At 38.5% G+C, this 17,105-nt stretch overlaps 1 protein-coding gene across 2 annotated transcripts; it reads left to right on the top strand.

Annotated features, from left to right (window-relative positions):
- The first annotated feature begins 829 nt into the window (after positions 1–829).
- On the top strand, positions 830–12,357 carry kras (v-Ki-ras2 Kirsten rat sarcoma viral oncogene homolog). Of its 2 annotated transcripts, XM_067589383.1 has the most exons (6): positions 830–1,127; positions 3,573–3,690; positions 4,680–4,858; positions 5,397–5,556; positions 7,237–7,361; positions 9,875–12,357. In XM_067589383.1, the coding sequence occupies exons 2-5, from the start codon at positions 3,580–3,582 to the stop codon at positions 7,354–7,356; spliced, it is 570 nt and encodes a 189-aa protein (XP_067445484.1). In that variant the 5' UTR covers positions 830–1,127; positions 3,573–3,579; the 3' UTR covers positions 7,357–7,361; positions 9,875–12,357. The 2 variants fall into 2 exon arrangements, with proteins under 2 accessions (XP_067445484.1, XP_067445485.1); XM_067589384.1 differs by lacking the exon at positions 7,237–7,361 and having other exon boundaries at positions 842–1,127.
- The last annotated feature ends 4,748 nt before the right edge of the window (positions 12,358–17,105 follow it).

Genomic DNA, 17,105 nt, shown 5'->3' with positions numbered 1-17,105 from the left:
TATCGCCTTTTTCTATATGGAGTCATTCTATGCCTCTTGTATGTGCTGTAGCTATTATTGCTATTAGTTATTAAATTTGTTGCGTCTTGTCCCACCAATATTAATCACAATGTTACTGTGTCTTTTACCAGACTGACTGTCCCTGTGATTAAAATAACTATGTATTTATATGCGTGAAATGTGAATTAATTTATTCCTTTCCTTCATTTTACTTCTTTAGCACATCTTTCAAAAGTTGTTGTTGTTTTTTTTAATCTGTGTTTTCTGTAATAAACCTTTCCTTGTGTTTATGCACATCCAGTGCGCAGGAGGTAGAGTCGTGAACACTTAGGAAAACTGACAAGGGATTGCCAAATCATTTCCTTGCCTGGGAATGACGTCCCTGCAGCACATTCCAGTTATATTTAGAGCCTATATATAGTGGAGTCGCCCCCTAGGCTTTGTTGACTCTGCAGCAGGCGGCAGCAGGGGATCATCACACTGAAAGGAGACGTCCTGAAACTGACACCATGTGACCTATATAGTTACAATATTATTTGTGATCATTAAAACATGAATGTGAATCAGTCTGGCTGGATTCAAATTAGATTTAGTAAAAATAAAAATAAAAATCTGGTGATAATTGCATAATTTGTGGATTAGGACAAGAAGGGGTTGCTGTTGTAGTGATATGGGGTTATATGGGTTGTAGTCATCCACTGTTATAAATTAAACCTATTTAAAATACAAATAGTATACCTATAGAGGGCAAAAGAAAACGTAGCCTATTATAGTGCTGTTCATATTGCGACACAGAGTCAAGTGATATGCCCCAAACCGGTTGAAATCCCCAGCTATGCTTTCTGGGTAAAGTGCGCCCCGGTATCCGCCCATATTCGCGTGAAGGAGGCCAACCTGAGCAGCGAGGCCCGGACGCTGGATCAAATGGAAAGTTCAATCGATTAATTTGTCCACTTTCTTTTTTTTTTATTTGCATGTTCCCCGCTTGCTTCTGAAACGAGGTAGAACGACTTAAATGCGGGCGTTTCGCTGTGAAATAGGAAATGCAGAGATCGTGTGAAACGAGAGGATTATCAGCTTGACTTATTTGGTCGCTACTTCGGACGCGGAACTCCACTCTCTAAAAGGTAAAACAAATGGATAACATTCACACATGCCGTGTCCCCCCTTTTTTAAGGGTTCATTGCAGTATTGTACTCCCTCACTTCATGGTTAGGTAAATGCGTCCACTTTGTAACCACTGAGCGATATTAGTTATTGAAGTATTATCCATTTTTCGTTGTAAGTGCAAACTACGCCCAATTGTTAACCTAACGGCTGGCCCTGCAATGCAGACCTTCTGGCTAACTAGCCTGTCAATGGCGGCTTTAAAATCTGCACCCTTCCCCCTTTTTGAATGAATGATACCGAGTTCGTCCAGGGCACACGGTGCAGACAGGGCTGCATTAATGAATTACTTTAGTAAATCGTGTGTGGTTCGCCCATGAAAGCCCGGTTAGCTTCGTGGACGAGCTCTAATGCTAGGCTAGCTAACAGCTAACACAGCAGCCTGCTTGTTAACAGTGCTCAGAGGTTTTCACACAACCAAATCTGGCAACCCTGCGGGCACAGAGCAGTGGATTTAAATCAAATTCCTTTCGACTTTTAAGCCTGCTTTAGGTGTTATTGCCTGCTTGAACGCAGCACAGGGGCTTTAATTGAAAAGTGGTGAGGCCTGTATTAACCTCGGGTAATTCATATAGGTTACTAACTGTTGCAAAGTAGTCTAATATTCAAATGGTTGCTAATTAACTTACTTGCTTATTTACATTTAATATGTCTTAACCGTGTTTGTAATTTCCTCTGGTTTGTTATTCTCTGATAAATGTGGAGCTTTCCATTTGATATTGCCTTGTTGTCAATGATTTAGTAAATAAAAAGCTGGGTACACTATGCCATCCAGATGGCGTCAACATAAGGAAAAAAAAAACAACAACCATGGCAGGCATAGAAATATATTTAGAAAGAGATTTATCCATTTAAATACCACACCATCACAACTAAACCACAGTTTACAACCTTAAAAGGTATTTTAAATCTAATATTACGCATATGAGAACGATTAAACTGACTTGATCTATTATTGAACCATAAATTAGCTGTAACCCTCCATTACATCCCTGTTTGCTGCTGAGTAGAGTTGACAGCTGACTGTACTTGAACTATGTTCAGTCATTGAAAGGCACTTTTACTGCATAATAAGGTGAGAGGTGATAGTATTTGTACAGGCATGGCAAGCATGTGGAGGACAGCTTTCAAGTACTCCTGAAATGATCTGTAACACTGTCAGTGGTTATCTGCTCAGGTAAAGATAAGACCGTTTCTTTTACCGCCGGCTCGCTTAATGGACAGAATAAGTGTCACTGTACTATGTGTAAATCACAGACTGTGTTGCGTGTAAAATATGACATTCAGAGAGCATTTTAAAGTCTTGAGAATGCTAACCAGGACGGTAAAACTATATCTTTCGCTGGCTAAATACCCATCAAACCACATTCTGCATTGTGTTTGTCTAGACAAAGCAATAATATTCAGTCGAACTCCTCCCTGACTGCAGGCTGTGAGCAGTATGTACTGTAACATCTGAAAAGGCCTGTTGCCACTATTGATGGTCGCTGCTCCACAAAGCAGCCAGACAGCAGAGAGCTTCCCACTTGCTTGTCAATTTTGGAGCCTTAATGTAATGTCATAGATTTCTGCCTGGGGATAGTTTCTGTTGTGTGGCTGCTACTCAGAAAATACCACCGAATGTGTTGCTAGAATTAGACATTCGATTACAAAGAGAACACGTAACTACTTCCGTCTCCGTGATATTTATTCATTTCATTTCTTTCACTTTGGTACCTGATTAATTGTGATACAAAGCCTGTTATTTCTTTCTGTCGTAGAAACCGTTTTTATTGGAAACTGTTTCAGTTCATCACCATTTGATTGCTTTTCAGGGCTGATAATGATTTAATTTGGCAATTTTTCCTGAATCCAGTAGCAGTTTCTCACACTTTCAGCATTTTTCACACAATATCTTGTAGGTGAACCATCATATTCTGTTGGTGGTGACTGTAATTTCCTCTGCAAGCTTCTTGTTGAATAATAAAATGGGCATTTTGTAAATGAAAAGCAAAATAAATATGGCGGTATGAAATCAAATTTTCCAGTGAATCGGCAGTGTTATTAAAAGGATAGTTGAGGTTATTTTTTTACATTAGGCGGTGTGATTTACTTACTGAAAGTGATGTTGAGACATTTTCTCAGTCGGCCAATCCCAAGTACAGAGACTTCCCAGTAAGCTGACCACTTGTCAGACAGAAAATGAAGAGCTGCAAATGGAGCCAGTTAACAAAATTGTTTTAAGCCACAGCCCTGGAAAGAGTGCTAACCATTCACAACAGGATCAACATCTATAGAGCAGAGAGGCTTAAGCATCCGCACTTCTGAACTATTCCTTTAGGCGTTGACAATTTCTTTAAATGTAATGAATTGATGCTGTGCCAGATGAGTGTCTGAGTGTAACATGCTTTCCTTTGGTCCCGCAGGTGAATCATGACAGAATATAAGCTGGTAGTGGTGGGAGCTGGAGGTGTTGGCAAGAGCGCACTTACTATTCAGCTCATCCAGAATCACTTTGTGGATGAATATGACCCCACCATTGAGGTAAAGAAGCTATATGTGTGCGTGCATGCATGTGTATCTGTTGAATATGTGTGTTTATGTGCACTCAAGTCTCCATGACTGTCTCCATGGTTATGTGTGTATTTTGGCATGGGGGTGGAACAAGGAGAAACTCCTCATAAAAAAAAAAAGTAGTTACAGCAGGTTCTACTGGTTCAAGTCTTTAAAAAGACGCCAAACAGGTTTTTAATACCTTTCCATGCATGTCAGCCTGCCTACTTTTCCCAGGGGACCAACCTGTGCAGAGTGAACAGTCTTATTATGATTTCAATCAATTATCGATGTACTGATGCAGGATTAGACCTTCACGATGGATTATTTGAATACAAGATAACATCTGAAACAATAGCCGCTCACTGCATCAGACAGTAATTATTTCTGTTGGAGTAGAGTGAGTGGGGCCATCTGTGTGTGTTTGTGTGTGTGTGTGTGTGTGCGGGAGAGTGAGTGAGGGAGTGCTTTGACACAGTGGGAATTAGGACCTCATTATATTTTGAGGCCTGCTGATAAATGGAGTGGCCTACTACAGTTGGAGTAGGGTAATCATTTAATACAGTACTGTGGTATCTTTCAGTAAAATCATATCAGTACGTTCATGTTATGATGAACCAATATTAGTATGATAAATAGATCTGTTTTACAGATAAGAAAATATGCCTCATACAATATATTTATATACGTTTAATAATAATAGTAATATGTTATTCATCAATGTCAAATTTAATTTTTGATATTAGTTTGTCTTAATATCAGCTGGTCATAAGAGGGTGTTGAATTTAGGAGAATCGTGCCCAGTATTAAAAATGTCTGCACTCTATTATAACATAGATGTCTAAAACGCACTAAAGATAATAGTGAAAATGAATAATGCAGAAATTATTTTTCATTTTTATGAAGCTGCTATTTGGACATTCATCACTATAATCCCTATGCTGATCACTCATCACTTTTCTGACCTCTCTCTCCTCCAGGACTCCTACAGAAAGCAGGTAGTGATCGACGGGGAGACGTGTCTGCTGGACATCCTGGACACTGCAGGTCAGGAGGAGTACAGCGCCATGAGGGATCAGTACATGAGGACAGGAGAGGGCTTCCTCTGTGTCTTTGCCATCAACAACACCAAGTCCTTCGAGGACATTCACCACTATAGGTGAGCTGGGAGGCTTAAAGTCTGCAGAGCGTTTTAATCACAGATAAAAGTAATAGGATTTTACGTCTCGTTTTAAATGGATTTGCGCTTCATTTAATTGCCTCATGTGGTTCATGGCGGATTTTTTGATATGTGAAGATGACCTATTGACATGCACAATTTCAGGAAAAGAAAAAAAAAAAAAGAATCAAATCTAATATATCACTATGTACTCCATATAATCATATTGGGACAAAATTTGAATATTCAAACATTGTGGTTCACATTTGTGGAACTTAAAGAAAACGCATTTGCATGCGATTTATTAGATTGTGAGCTGGTAAAACTGAAACGTTTTAAAATACAGAAAAATCTGAGTTACCCACCTATGTATAGATGGATTGAAACATTAAGTAGAAGTTTTTACTGTTTTATTATAACATTATTTGACATATTCTGTTAAAATGTCAAAGCTTTTTAGCTTCACATTTCAATAGTCATCTGGATACTGCCTTAATTGAATAAAAAATAACAAATATTTGCATCTGTCAATGTCCAGAGAACAGATTAAGCGGGTGAAGGACTCTGAGGACGTCCCCATGGTGTTGGTGGGGAACAAGTGTGACCTCCCGTCCCGGACAGTGGACACCAAGCAGGCTCAGGACTTAGCACGCAGCTACGGCATTCCCTTTATTGAGACCTCAGCCAAAACCAGACAGGTGAGAGTCCAGCCAGAGTCGGCCACACCCTCAAGACTTAAACAGCGTAACTTGTCAATCTGTCACTAAACTGCTGTAGTATTCCACTGCAGCTCTGTAGAGCATGTTGAATGTTGAAGTTGCATGCGGTCTCAGGGTTACTGGCTTAAAGGACACAGCCATCACTATAAATTTCACTCGAGAATCAATTTTCATTTATCGAGAGGCATAAACTCAAAGTAATTTTGACAAGTGTCCTTGCAAAGGCTTGATAATCTTAGTACTTGGTTCACAAGAAATGTTAAAGTCTTGAGTCATGTGGTGCTATTGATTTGTGTCACATTCAGTGGCTCTAATGGTCTTTTTTTATAATAATGTTGCTTGGAAATGTGCTGCGCATCATTAAATCCTCTCTGGTTAATTGAATTTTTAATTTATGGGTGATAATGTAATCATTGCATGCTACTTTGTCATGGATATGTGAAATTACTTCATCATTAGGGCCATCTGCACAGGATCCTGCATTATAAATAATCAGCAAATCTGTAAATGTGTGTCAAGGAGTCTGCATGAAAGGACACGCTGTCGGTAATTTCTCGGGAGGGGGGGGGAGCGGGGGCGAGGGGGTTAATGATTCTGCTTACTGGTTATTGTGACTGGGTGTTGGAAGATTTGCCGTGGCGTAGTCGCGTCAAATGGTGTGTATTGTGAATATTGCCTTAGGTGATTGGCTGGCTGACGCGGTGATCTGTAAAAACATCCTTTTCCTGCTCTCTCTGACCCAGGGTGAATCACAGCTCCTTCTGGTGCGTGGGAAATTAATGATACAATGATTAATTTCTTACAGCTCAGTTCACCTGTTTGTACCTGAGCGTACCGATAATTCACTATCCACCTGGTGCTGCTGCTGGACCAGTATCTGTCTCTTACATTCAAAGCCACTCAGTGTTTCCCAAATCTCAGTGATTTTTTTTTTTTTTTTTTTTGCAAGACATCTCAGGGAAATCTCCCACATATAATGCACAATCAACACTACCCTCCTAATGCATGCACTTCTCTTTTACATTAAGGCTATACAGTTTAAGTGATACTCCACCCAAATCTTGTCAGTGTCAGCTCACCCACTGTAGGCTTGAAAGGTGGCTGTTCATAGTTTAAAGTTTATAATGTTGTTCTGTAGTTGGTTCAGTTAAAAATGGATTTGAATGGTGACATGTTTATGAAACTTAATTGTTAAATTAATATGTTCCTAGAAGATTCCACTCCTGCACATGAATGCACCACAGTCCATCTGTATGCCCCATATATTCTATATGCCCACACCGCTTCTGTCAGAGATTCAAAGAGGGTAAAAGTGCAACAAAGAAGCATTGTACTTTTTGGCAAAATGATGACTGTTTGTAACATACTTAGAGATGAAATTTTAAAACTTGTCACTATTGGAATTCAGTTCATTGCAAGGAAGGAAACTGAGATCCCTTTCAAGCCTACAGGAGGTGAGTGTTCGATATTCAAAAGATAGATTTTGAGTGGTGAGTTAATGTAGATAAAACACCTGTAGATTCAGCAGGCCAGATGTTCGCAGGTAGACCCACCTCAGACCATCAGTCTGCTTCGCTTCTTTGTATCTGTAGGCTGTATCACATACAATATGTCCCCTGTATTCCTCAACATTGAGGGAAGTTGTGTCTCATACTGCAGAGAGTGGAAGATGCCTTTTACACTCTGGTACGGGAGATCAGGCTGTACCGGCTCAATAGGCTCAGCAAGGAAGAAAAGACTCCGCGCTGTGTCAAGCTTAAAAAATGTGTTGTGATGTGAAAGGGGTAAGTGTATGCAGCCGTGCCCCCACCAGCTCTGTGTGTGTGTGTGTGTGTGTATGTTATAAGGGATTGTGGAGAAGGCAATGGGAGAGGATTCGCAGTGAGAGCTGGTGCTTCATGGGTTCTCAAAGCTAACCTGCTGGTTTCTACTGGGGCTGTGGTGAGGCTCTAACAGGAGGTTGAAACACCTGATGATTTGTGTGTCTCTGTGTATCATGGCTGATTATTATTTAAGGCTGTTTTCACACTGGGTTGATATACTTGAATCTGAACTTGATTTCTGTTGTCCTCTAACTCCATCTCCATATGTGTGTAATTTGGTTCAGATCTGGGATACGTTGGCATCAAGGTGCAGGTGTTTAACATCACTTCCATAAGGAAATGATGACTGTTCCCATTTTGATGTATGTAAGGAAAATGGTGGATGATGTATATAAGCAGGCATAACCACACCATTGACGGAGCGACCATCAGAACGAGCTGCAGCAAAGTAAAAAAGACTAGCATCAGTTCTTCTGCAACCCTACTAGGGGAAAAATGTACATGACCTCAAGTATAGGTTGATAGTAATTCTATGCCTACGGAGAGGTTTTTTAAGTCCTGTTTAATTGCTAAAACTGCAACTGATGCTATAAAATGCACAGTTTTTCCTGGGGGAGTACGGGTTGAATTTTGACTGCACACAATCTGTATTCACAACCAATCTCAGACTACATGCTTCGGTACGGTTCCTTGGTGTTCTCTCAGATTCAGAAAAAGCAGTCATATTACCAAATTTCTAGGCGAACCGTCCCCAGATTCTGGCTAAACTACCAGTGTGAAAGTGTCTCAATCTGCTGAAATCAACCTGAAGAAACGGGTATGGGCTCGTAAGCCGACTTGTGTGATTAATGGAGATTATGGTGAATCTGGGACCAAATCATGTGCTGAAATGTTTCCAAGGAGGATGTGTGTTAAGATGATGTTGTGAACAAAAGTTGGTGTGTGTTTGTGGGTGAGAAAGTTTTTCATGGAGACACAAGTCCCTTCTTTTATTCTTTCCTTTTACTTGCTGTCTTTATCACAACCTGAAGGTAGCTCAGCTCTCTCCTCTGCAGCTCCGTGCAGATTCAACATCACATTTATTGAAGTATTCAGACTGTTCTAGTACTTAACATGTACTCGCCTCAACAGAAAGTAGCTGCATTTACATGGAGCCTTTTATTCACTAACAATCAGAACAAAAGCTCAGCTAGACTATAAAAGCCTCATTTAAACACCACGTCAGAATAAATTGGCTCATTCCAAAAAAAAAAAAAAAAAATTATTTGGTTCTAAAGTGGTTTTAAACCTTTTTATGAACTGTCTCGCAGATTATTTTGGATTTTCGGAATGTATCTATGCTCCTTTTTGCATTAATTTAACTGAAATCAAAGATGTTCACCTGAGGGAGATGTTCCACTTTCTCTTCTTTTATTTGTTGCTTATGAGAGTTTTTTTTATTTTTTTTATCACCTTTTTCCGGTTGTTGCATCTCTTCTGGGGGAACAGCCTTTGAATAGTTTATGTTTATTAGTTTTGGAGAGATAAACAGAAGGCTCGCCTTCTGTTTCTGTATTTCTCGCCTTCAATAACTCTGATAGCAGAATATTTTTATAAAACTGTTACTTGTACAAAACCACAGCAGTAAACAGGTGCTGGTGCCAGGCGCTTGATGCAGGCCCATCTTTTTTTTTTTTTTTTATAAACAGTTTGTTTGTGTTGGCGGACTGCACAAACACTATTGAAATATGAACAGGACATCTTGCCCTGTCATTTTATTTAGCGGCCATTTAAACACTGTTTGAGTCGTCGATTGCACTGATTAAATCCAGAAGGAAAACAGTCGGCCCATGTAACTGCAGCTATTTGTCAGCGAGTGAACTACTGACTTTTACTTCTGAGGTACATGACGTTACAGATACGTTTGCTCTGTTCTTTTTCAGCTGTGTCTCACATAATCCTCAACTGGATTGATGAATTTACCTGCACTCTGATGTGTGTCAAGCTGATTTACATTTCACAGACAGAAAATGAGTTAAAGACATTTACATTATTCAAAATTTAAGTGTTTAATTTATGGTTTTGAATTGGGGGGAGACAACAATAAAATGAAACTAGCATAGATATAAAAATGATTGCAAAAGTTGTGAATGAAGCCATTTCTTGGAAGTGGAATAGCTTCATGCTGTCAGTTGACATTGCAGAATGGAGTGCTGGTTGTCTAATTTCTAGTTTTGGACACGGCTGTTAACAGAAATATTTAATCTGTCCCAATTATTCTTTAGTGGAGTCTTTAGTAGAGTGATATCACCTTTTTAAATCGAGCAGCATTTAAGATATCATGTCATAATAAAAGAACACTGTCAATACTTAAAATGCTATCAGGTTGTAAGTTTTTTTTTTGTTTGTTTGTTTATTTGATTATTTGATCCTTTTTTAGTATGAATATAATAACCTGTGACTGTAACCTGCATCCTTTTCATGTTTTTTTCCAGGGCGTTGATGATGCCTTTTACACATTAGTGCGAGAAATCCGGAAGCATAAGGAGAAGATGAGCAAGGAGGGCAAAAAGAAGAAAAAGAAGTCCAAGACAAAGTGTACACTTATGTGAATAATCACCCCTTTTCAAGACAGACTAAAAAAGAAACTATGTTGAACAGTTAAAGTAATACATTTTGTACATTACACTAAATTATTAGCCTCTTTCTCAATACCCACCATACTGAATACTAAACCTGACCCGATTTTTCTGCCTTTCTGTTATTTGCTACTTGGACACCAATAAGCTTTATTTTCAGTTTAGTGCCAGTTGCCCACATGTGTTGGTCCAACAGCTTGTTTGATCTTTATAGGATGATGTTGATTTGGATAATTTTCTAGAACTGCTGAGCTGTGAGTAAATTTCATCACAACTCAGGTATGACAAATTATTCAGTAACAACTTGGAGTTTTGTTTTTTTTTTCTTTCCTTTGCTTGAAAGGTCTTGACCTGCAAAAATTCTCTAATGCCCTTTTGAAATATGGGATGCCAAAGAATTAATTTTCATCCCAATCACATAGACAAAACAGACATGAAGAAAGGACCAACATTCAGCCAGATGAGATCCAAATGTCCCAGCCACTGTGTAATGTCCCCATCTCTAATGACCTCTAGGTATGACTTAGTTATGTCACTGATATAAGTATGCATGCAAACTCCTACTCTTCTCCGAATGTTTTAACACCCTAATTAGCTATTAATTAATTTTGCAATTTGTCAATGCTTTGTATTGTGTGGGGAGTGATTTCTTGCCTACATGAGACGTTTGTTTTTTCTTTTTTCTTTTTGCATGCATTGTGTCCTAGATGGCATGGGTATTGCAAACTGCCTCTGGTTGATACATTTAACAGAGCTAGCAACGAGGAACTCTGACCCAAGTGGACATCAAATAATCCAGTTTTTCAGGTTTATATACAGTAATCAATGTGTTTTTGCTTCGTATATGACACAATTTAAAGATCCATGATGTTCCAGATTTTACCGGTTCTGTGATATAAAAATGTGACTAGCAGCCAGGTTCTGTGTTGGTCAGAGTCATTTTATGTTGCAAGGATTCATGCCTCGTCACAAGCTAATGTTGAACAGCTTGTTAAATATTTCCTGCTATGCTTTATGCTAAGACTCGACTGCAGGATTGTTTTAATTCATCCTGACAAGAACCATTTCATCGCTATTTGTTACAAGCAATCAAAGGCAGAATTCACCTGTGAACGTCGACCTCAGCGAACGGCGTCATATTCAAACAGAATGCGGACATTTTCACCCGCTTATTATTCAATGTTTGTTCAATTTGAGGATGTCTGATGCTCCAGTAGCTGACCCCTAGAGGTGTCACGCCTTCCACTTTTTCCTAAGCTGACTCGTTTGCTTGTGACTGGCTAGAAAGCAGAATGCATCTTTTAAACAGCTTTCAGGAATATTTCTCTTGGTGTGGTGTTGGAGATTGTTCAAAATGTTGTTCAAATGGATTTTCAAATTCTTCCCTTTTTTTGAAAGAGTTTTTGCATTAATTCCCCAAAGTGTTGAAATTGTTTGGTGGGCTGCCTTTCAACAGAAATGATTGTCCAGCGAGATAATTTGTCATTTTCTCTCACAAAGCTTGTGTATCGTGGTGATGTAACTGGAACTGATGTTTGTAAATTAGGCAATAATTGCCATAAAATTGTTTTTTAGACAAGATTGTCTGAATTTATAAAAAAAAAAAGTCCTAGTTTCTTTGGTGGGTCAACCTGTATTTCACCTTTTCCATCATATTTACAAGCTGTTCCCCTGGGGAGTTTTATTTGCCTTTTATGTTTGCATTAGGTGCTACATTTAGACGGTAGAAAGAGCCGAGACAACATTTACTTTGTCTGTGTGTGCTCATGAAATACACAAAATGCTGTTTTTAGGGGAGTAATGTTATTGACTCAGAAAATCCAGACATGATACATTTTTCTTTCAGGATTAATGAATTTTGACCCAGTTTATTATTACCTCGTTTTTTTTTTTTTTTTTCATGAAGTAGATAATAACTGTTAATGCAATTTTAATTATGGAGCCCTCTTGTTAACAATACTGTTTCAAAAGTAGTTTTATGTTCCTCTTCCTTTATTGCGTGCCAACAGCTGATTTCTGAAATGTATCATTTATACCTTGATCGTATTTTAACAACCTTTGTATAGTTGTGATACTGAAAGGTGCATATTTTGTAAATTGTGCTTCATTTCGTTGGTGTGTCTAAATGAATGTTGCTTTAATGGAGTTTCACTCCGCTCTGTGTATGTGACTAGAGAGTGTGACTGTGTCCAGGTCTAGGGAAGTGAATGAATGACCACTTTACAACACGCCTGTTGTGGGGAGTGTAGAGTGGTGATCTGATCTCAAATGAGTCTATTTTTTGCCATGAATCTCACCACTCCTATTTAATGTGTAATAAAGAACAAAGTAAAGCGGAATCTAACTTTGTCATTCTTTCTTAAAGATCCCCTCCAGACAAGTTTAAAGGTATGCTATGCAGGATTTTTCTAAAAAAAAAAGAAATCTTATGACCCACTGGAATTATGCAACATGTATTTATCTATAGAGACCCTGCCCTCTACCTGCATTTTCTTATTTTGTTACTATTTTGCTGTGTTCGGGAAGCTTCTGGGCCTCAACCTTTGGGCATTGGGTGTGTAGCTCCACATTCACACAAAATCCGGTAATGCAGCACCTTCCCGCAATGCAGAGGTGTGGGCGTGTTTATTTGTGGTTTAAAATGAAACTGCCATGAAACAATCAGAAAATAACGTTTTATTTATTTGATTCACTGCTTTGTTCTTGCCAGTGTTGCTTGCTCTCTTCATTCACTCACTAGCTCGCTTGATCACAGCTTCCCTCTGTTGCTTGTTGAGATGGGGAGGGGCCAAATTTGAATGTTGTTTACAAACACCAACTGACAAATCCTGCATAGTATACCTTTAAATACATATAATTACTCTTTTTTTCTTCCATGCTTATTTTCCACAAAATGTTCAGTTACATCCTTTTAAATATTCTTAAAATGACACCTACTTCTCCATCATTGAAAATCCAGAATCTATGAATTTGCAAATACTTGTCATTACAAAAGTTTAACCAATGGAGAAATATGTTTCCAACTGCACTTACAAGTCCATTCTCAGTGTTTGTGCACTTGAAGCTTCAGGTTTCTACATCATACTTGTTTAAGTTGCATACTGGACCATGATTTGCTCTAAACTAGTTGTGATGTCACAAATCATGCTAGTACCTACGCAGATTTAAGGTAAGCACAGAGAATCTTTACTTCTTTAAAAGATGAATGTGAAAACAGCCTTCTAGTAAAATTCTGTACATGCATCATTCTGCACCGTGTTGAACAATGAGAAAAACTTTTTGTGTGGTGGGGAGCTTTAAAGTGTCCTATGATTCTCATTCTCTTCCAATTTTATTATTAACTGGTTTCTGACGCTTGAATTAACCATTTGCACATGTCCATCATAGCACACCTAACTGGAGATTATGGCTATCATTTATCAGGTATCAAATGTGTGACTTTATTGCAAATAGACAGTGTGTTTTAATGTTTCCACCTTTGTAATGTCTGCACATCACAAACATTTCCAGCAGGTGGCACTGTTCACTCACTGTGGCTTCTTTGCCTCTCAAAGGCCACAAAATCCATGAAGGAGCTACACTCCCACACAGAGTGAGCCTGGATTTAGCTTTAATAAGTTTGTCTACAAAACCAAAACAAACAAGGACTAAATATATTCATTTAATCAAAACACTGGCATTCCAACTGTTGAAATGCATGGGCAGTTACTTTTGGTCGGGATGAAATCATTTCATGCATTGTCAAGTTGATTTTCTTTGAATTTGAAATCAAATCAATCATTTGAACCTTGAAATGAATAAATAACAGTTTAATTTCACCGGAAGACAAAAGGCACGAGGAGTCATTCAGAGTTTCTGTTGCATACTGCAAATACATCACTCTTCCTGTCTCTCTAATGAGTAACATCCCACTATAAAAGGTGCTAAAATACCAAATGTCATGAATGTTTTATCATTAGACTAAATATTTTAAATGCAACTCAAGGCGACATTAGTAAAGCAAATCCCAAACAAATTATTAGGGCCAACAGATAGATTTAATCCCCCAAAACATTAATGATTGTGAAAAGTATGTAACAGTATGAAACAAATGTGTTAGATTCAGTCATTTGTGTGTAAGTGTAATTTTAGGCAAATGCACAATATTCATATTTTTTGTTTGTATGTAAAAGCTCTTTCTTACAAAGATTTGTGTCTATTGTTGGGTGGATAAATAAGGCAAAACTGCTTTTAGAAGTAGACAATTCAGAGCTGCATTTCAATGCAGCAATTAAGATTATCAATATAGTGTACAGACTTTCCAAACAAATCCCATTAGCTGCTAGTTTTGATGCCTTGGTATAAAGAGGATGTTTATGTGATGAAGTTCCTCGTCAGACATTGTGCAATTTTAATTATACGCATCGTTGCTTTATATCATCATGTCCAAACAGCATGTGCCCTTTTCTACAGAATAACTTGTGTTCACAGTACAGGTTCAACATAATGTAGCCATACTATATCTTATTAGCTTAGTTAGTCAATTAGATATTTAGCCATCACCAATTAATAACTATAAATAAAAATGTATGTCCCTTTGGAATAAAAGTTAGATCAGTTACAGCCAATGTCAAGAATTACGTCTGAAGGACATCATATTTTTGTTTTTAAACCTAAAATCAACACTAGCATTACTTATTATGTGTATTAAAGGACAATTTTATTTTTGCTTTTTTATTTTTCACATTTCCATTCCTTCAGTATTGATTCTGAATGTTTTTGAGTGGGACCGAATTGGTTTGAATCTATTTTGCAAAACATCTCATGCTCAGATTCAGTATTAAACAACACAGAAAACAACCCAAGAGATGTTTGATCTAGCCTGCAAAGGTAATCCATAACTCTTAATGAGAAGTCAAGACTGTTTTGCACAAAGCAGCATCAGAATACTATATCAGGCTATAATCATAAAAAAAAAAAATCAGTTCACTTTAATATCAGTGAAATTCATCTTTACTGGGAATGACTTGTACTATTCAGCCAGTGTTTGTTTATAAAACATCTAAAGGGTCTAAGGACAGGAGGGTGTCATATTTTGTGCAGATTGTAAAGGACCTCGAGGCATTTTCATTTGTGATATTAGGCTATATAAATAAAATTTGACTTGACTTTCACTAGTTTGGAATCCAACTACAAGGAAATATACAGTACCTGTATCAATATCACATAGATGATATGTTGAAAAAGTGCCAAAAATAGTGTAAAACAGTAAAAAGATCATAGAAAGTTAGTTAAATGTAATGCAGGAACTGTCCATTATAGCACTATAACCGGACTTTAAAAATATTTCTTACTGCGCCTTTAACTTTTGAGTTTAGTTGTGTATTTTTCAATCCATCATTATAAGTCAGATGATATATTGAACACTTTAGGAACATGCTAACAAAAAGCAAGTAAACAAAATTGTTTTCATAACATGATTTAATTGATTCTATTGAACAATGTACAATTTTATACCTGTTACTTTTTGAATATTGCGTTTGTAACCTCAGACTGAAGCTGTCTGCGTTTAAACTTTCCTGTCACTGTACTGTTTGATAAACAAAATCCAACCAATACAAGACAAGACAAAAAAAATGAAAAAGAGCACCAGTGTCAACATATTTCTGGAGTTTTTGACACATTATACACATACTGGGTGCTTTAGAGGTCAGCATGACTGTATTGGCACAGTTTCATATGAAGTCCCAGCTCACCAGCCCTTATTTACTGCCACAGTGACAGAAGTTGTCCTCTGGCTTCAGCACGGAGGACTGTGTGTTTGTTTAGTCATATTCTGTTAGGGGGCATGTCATGTAGCATCAAAGATATTTTTCTTTGCAGATTTCCAAGAAATAAATGCCAACTTGATCATGACCAGGGACAGTATACAAGCTTCAAAAGGACATGGCTGTGTATGTGTCATATGCAGGCAATGCTGGGGTAATTGGCTGAAAAACAATGTTTGGCGCAGAAGCAGCCTCTACAGTGGTATGCTATTTTGGATTACTGTCTTATAGCCAAAGCTGTTTATTGACATGAGCTAAGACGATCCTCACTGAATCCTTTTGTCAATTATAAATTAAAAGTGTTATTAAATGTTTTATCTTAATAGTCCATTTGAATTTTCTTTTATCTTCATAATTATTCTACATCGGATGTGCTGGATAGCCTTTTTCAAAGGAAGTTAAGTTGTTTCCAGACTGTTGCTGTGAACAATAAACTATGTTAACATATTGTGACAAGCTCCATTACTCTTTCTTCTTAAACAATGGGGCTACGGTGCCTGCCACATAGCAGCCAGGAGTGAAAAAGAGAGGAGATCTAATGAATTATGCAGAGAGAGCTTTCTCTCAGCCTGACAGTCTGAAACCAGCCTGGAGAAAATTGTAAGAGAAGTACGAGTCAGTGCAGCCATCACAAATCCCCCTCCCTTCCCCCCCAGGGACCGCAGAGGCCAAGGCCTGTCAGTCAAGCGCCCCCTCCCTAAACTGTAATCTGGGGACAGCGCTGAGAAGCCTGCAGGTCTGATAAAAACGCTGAAAAGATGCCCCAGAAAGCAATCCGTGGCACTCTGGGCTCCTGTCAGGCAGAAGGGTGGGGGAGGAAAAGACACAGCAAATGTTCCTAAATTGCTAACAACCAACCAACCAAGCCTCAGACCGGTTCCACACAGAAACCATCCAGCCCAGGATGGCAAATCCCTCTGCCCACTTGCCCTGTGCACACTATATGGAGCGAGCACATTCACAATCACCACTTCTGACCCCTGTGAATGTGTGCAGAGGGGTGAATTCACAATCATCTGACTGTCTGACCTCTGCCTTGTTAGTGCACGGAGCAAGAGAATTTCCTTTTTATTTTAATGAAGCGTGGCTTCCCTTTCTGGCAGGCAGCTGAGTGTGGGGCAGCAAGAGCACAGTCTGGTAATGAGAGGCCAGAAGGTTCAGGTGTCTTCAAACCGCAACACATAGGAGAGACTTAATACCGACGTGTTTTCACCAGCCCTGGAGGAAACAGAGAGCTGGATGAATATTCATGGAGCGGTGATGAATTGTGTTGCCTACAG

The sequence above is a fragment of the Thunnus thynnus genome, chromosome 5, assembly GCF_963924715.1.
Source record: "Thunnus thynnus chromosome 5, fThuThy2.1, whole genome shotgun sequence".
Taxonomy (NCBI): Eukaryota; Metazoa; Chordata; class Actinopteri; order Scombriformes; family Scombridae; genus Thunnus; species Thunnus thynnus.
The sequence above is the reverse complement of the archived record's forward strand: the minus strand, read 5'-3'. Positions and strand labels throughout refer to the sequence as shown.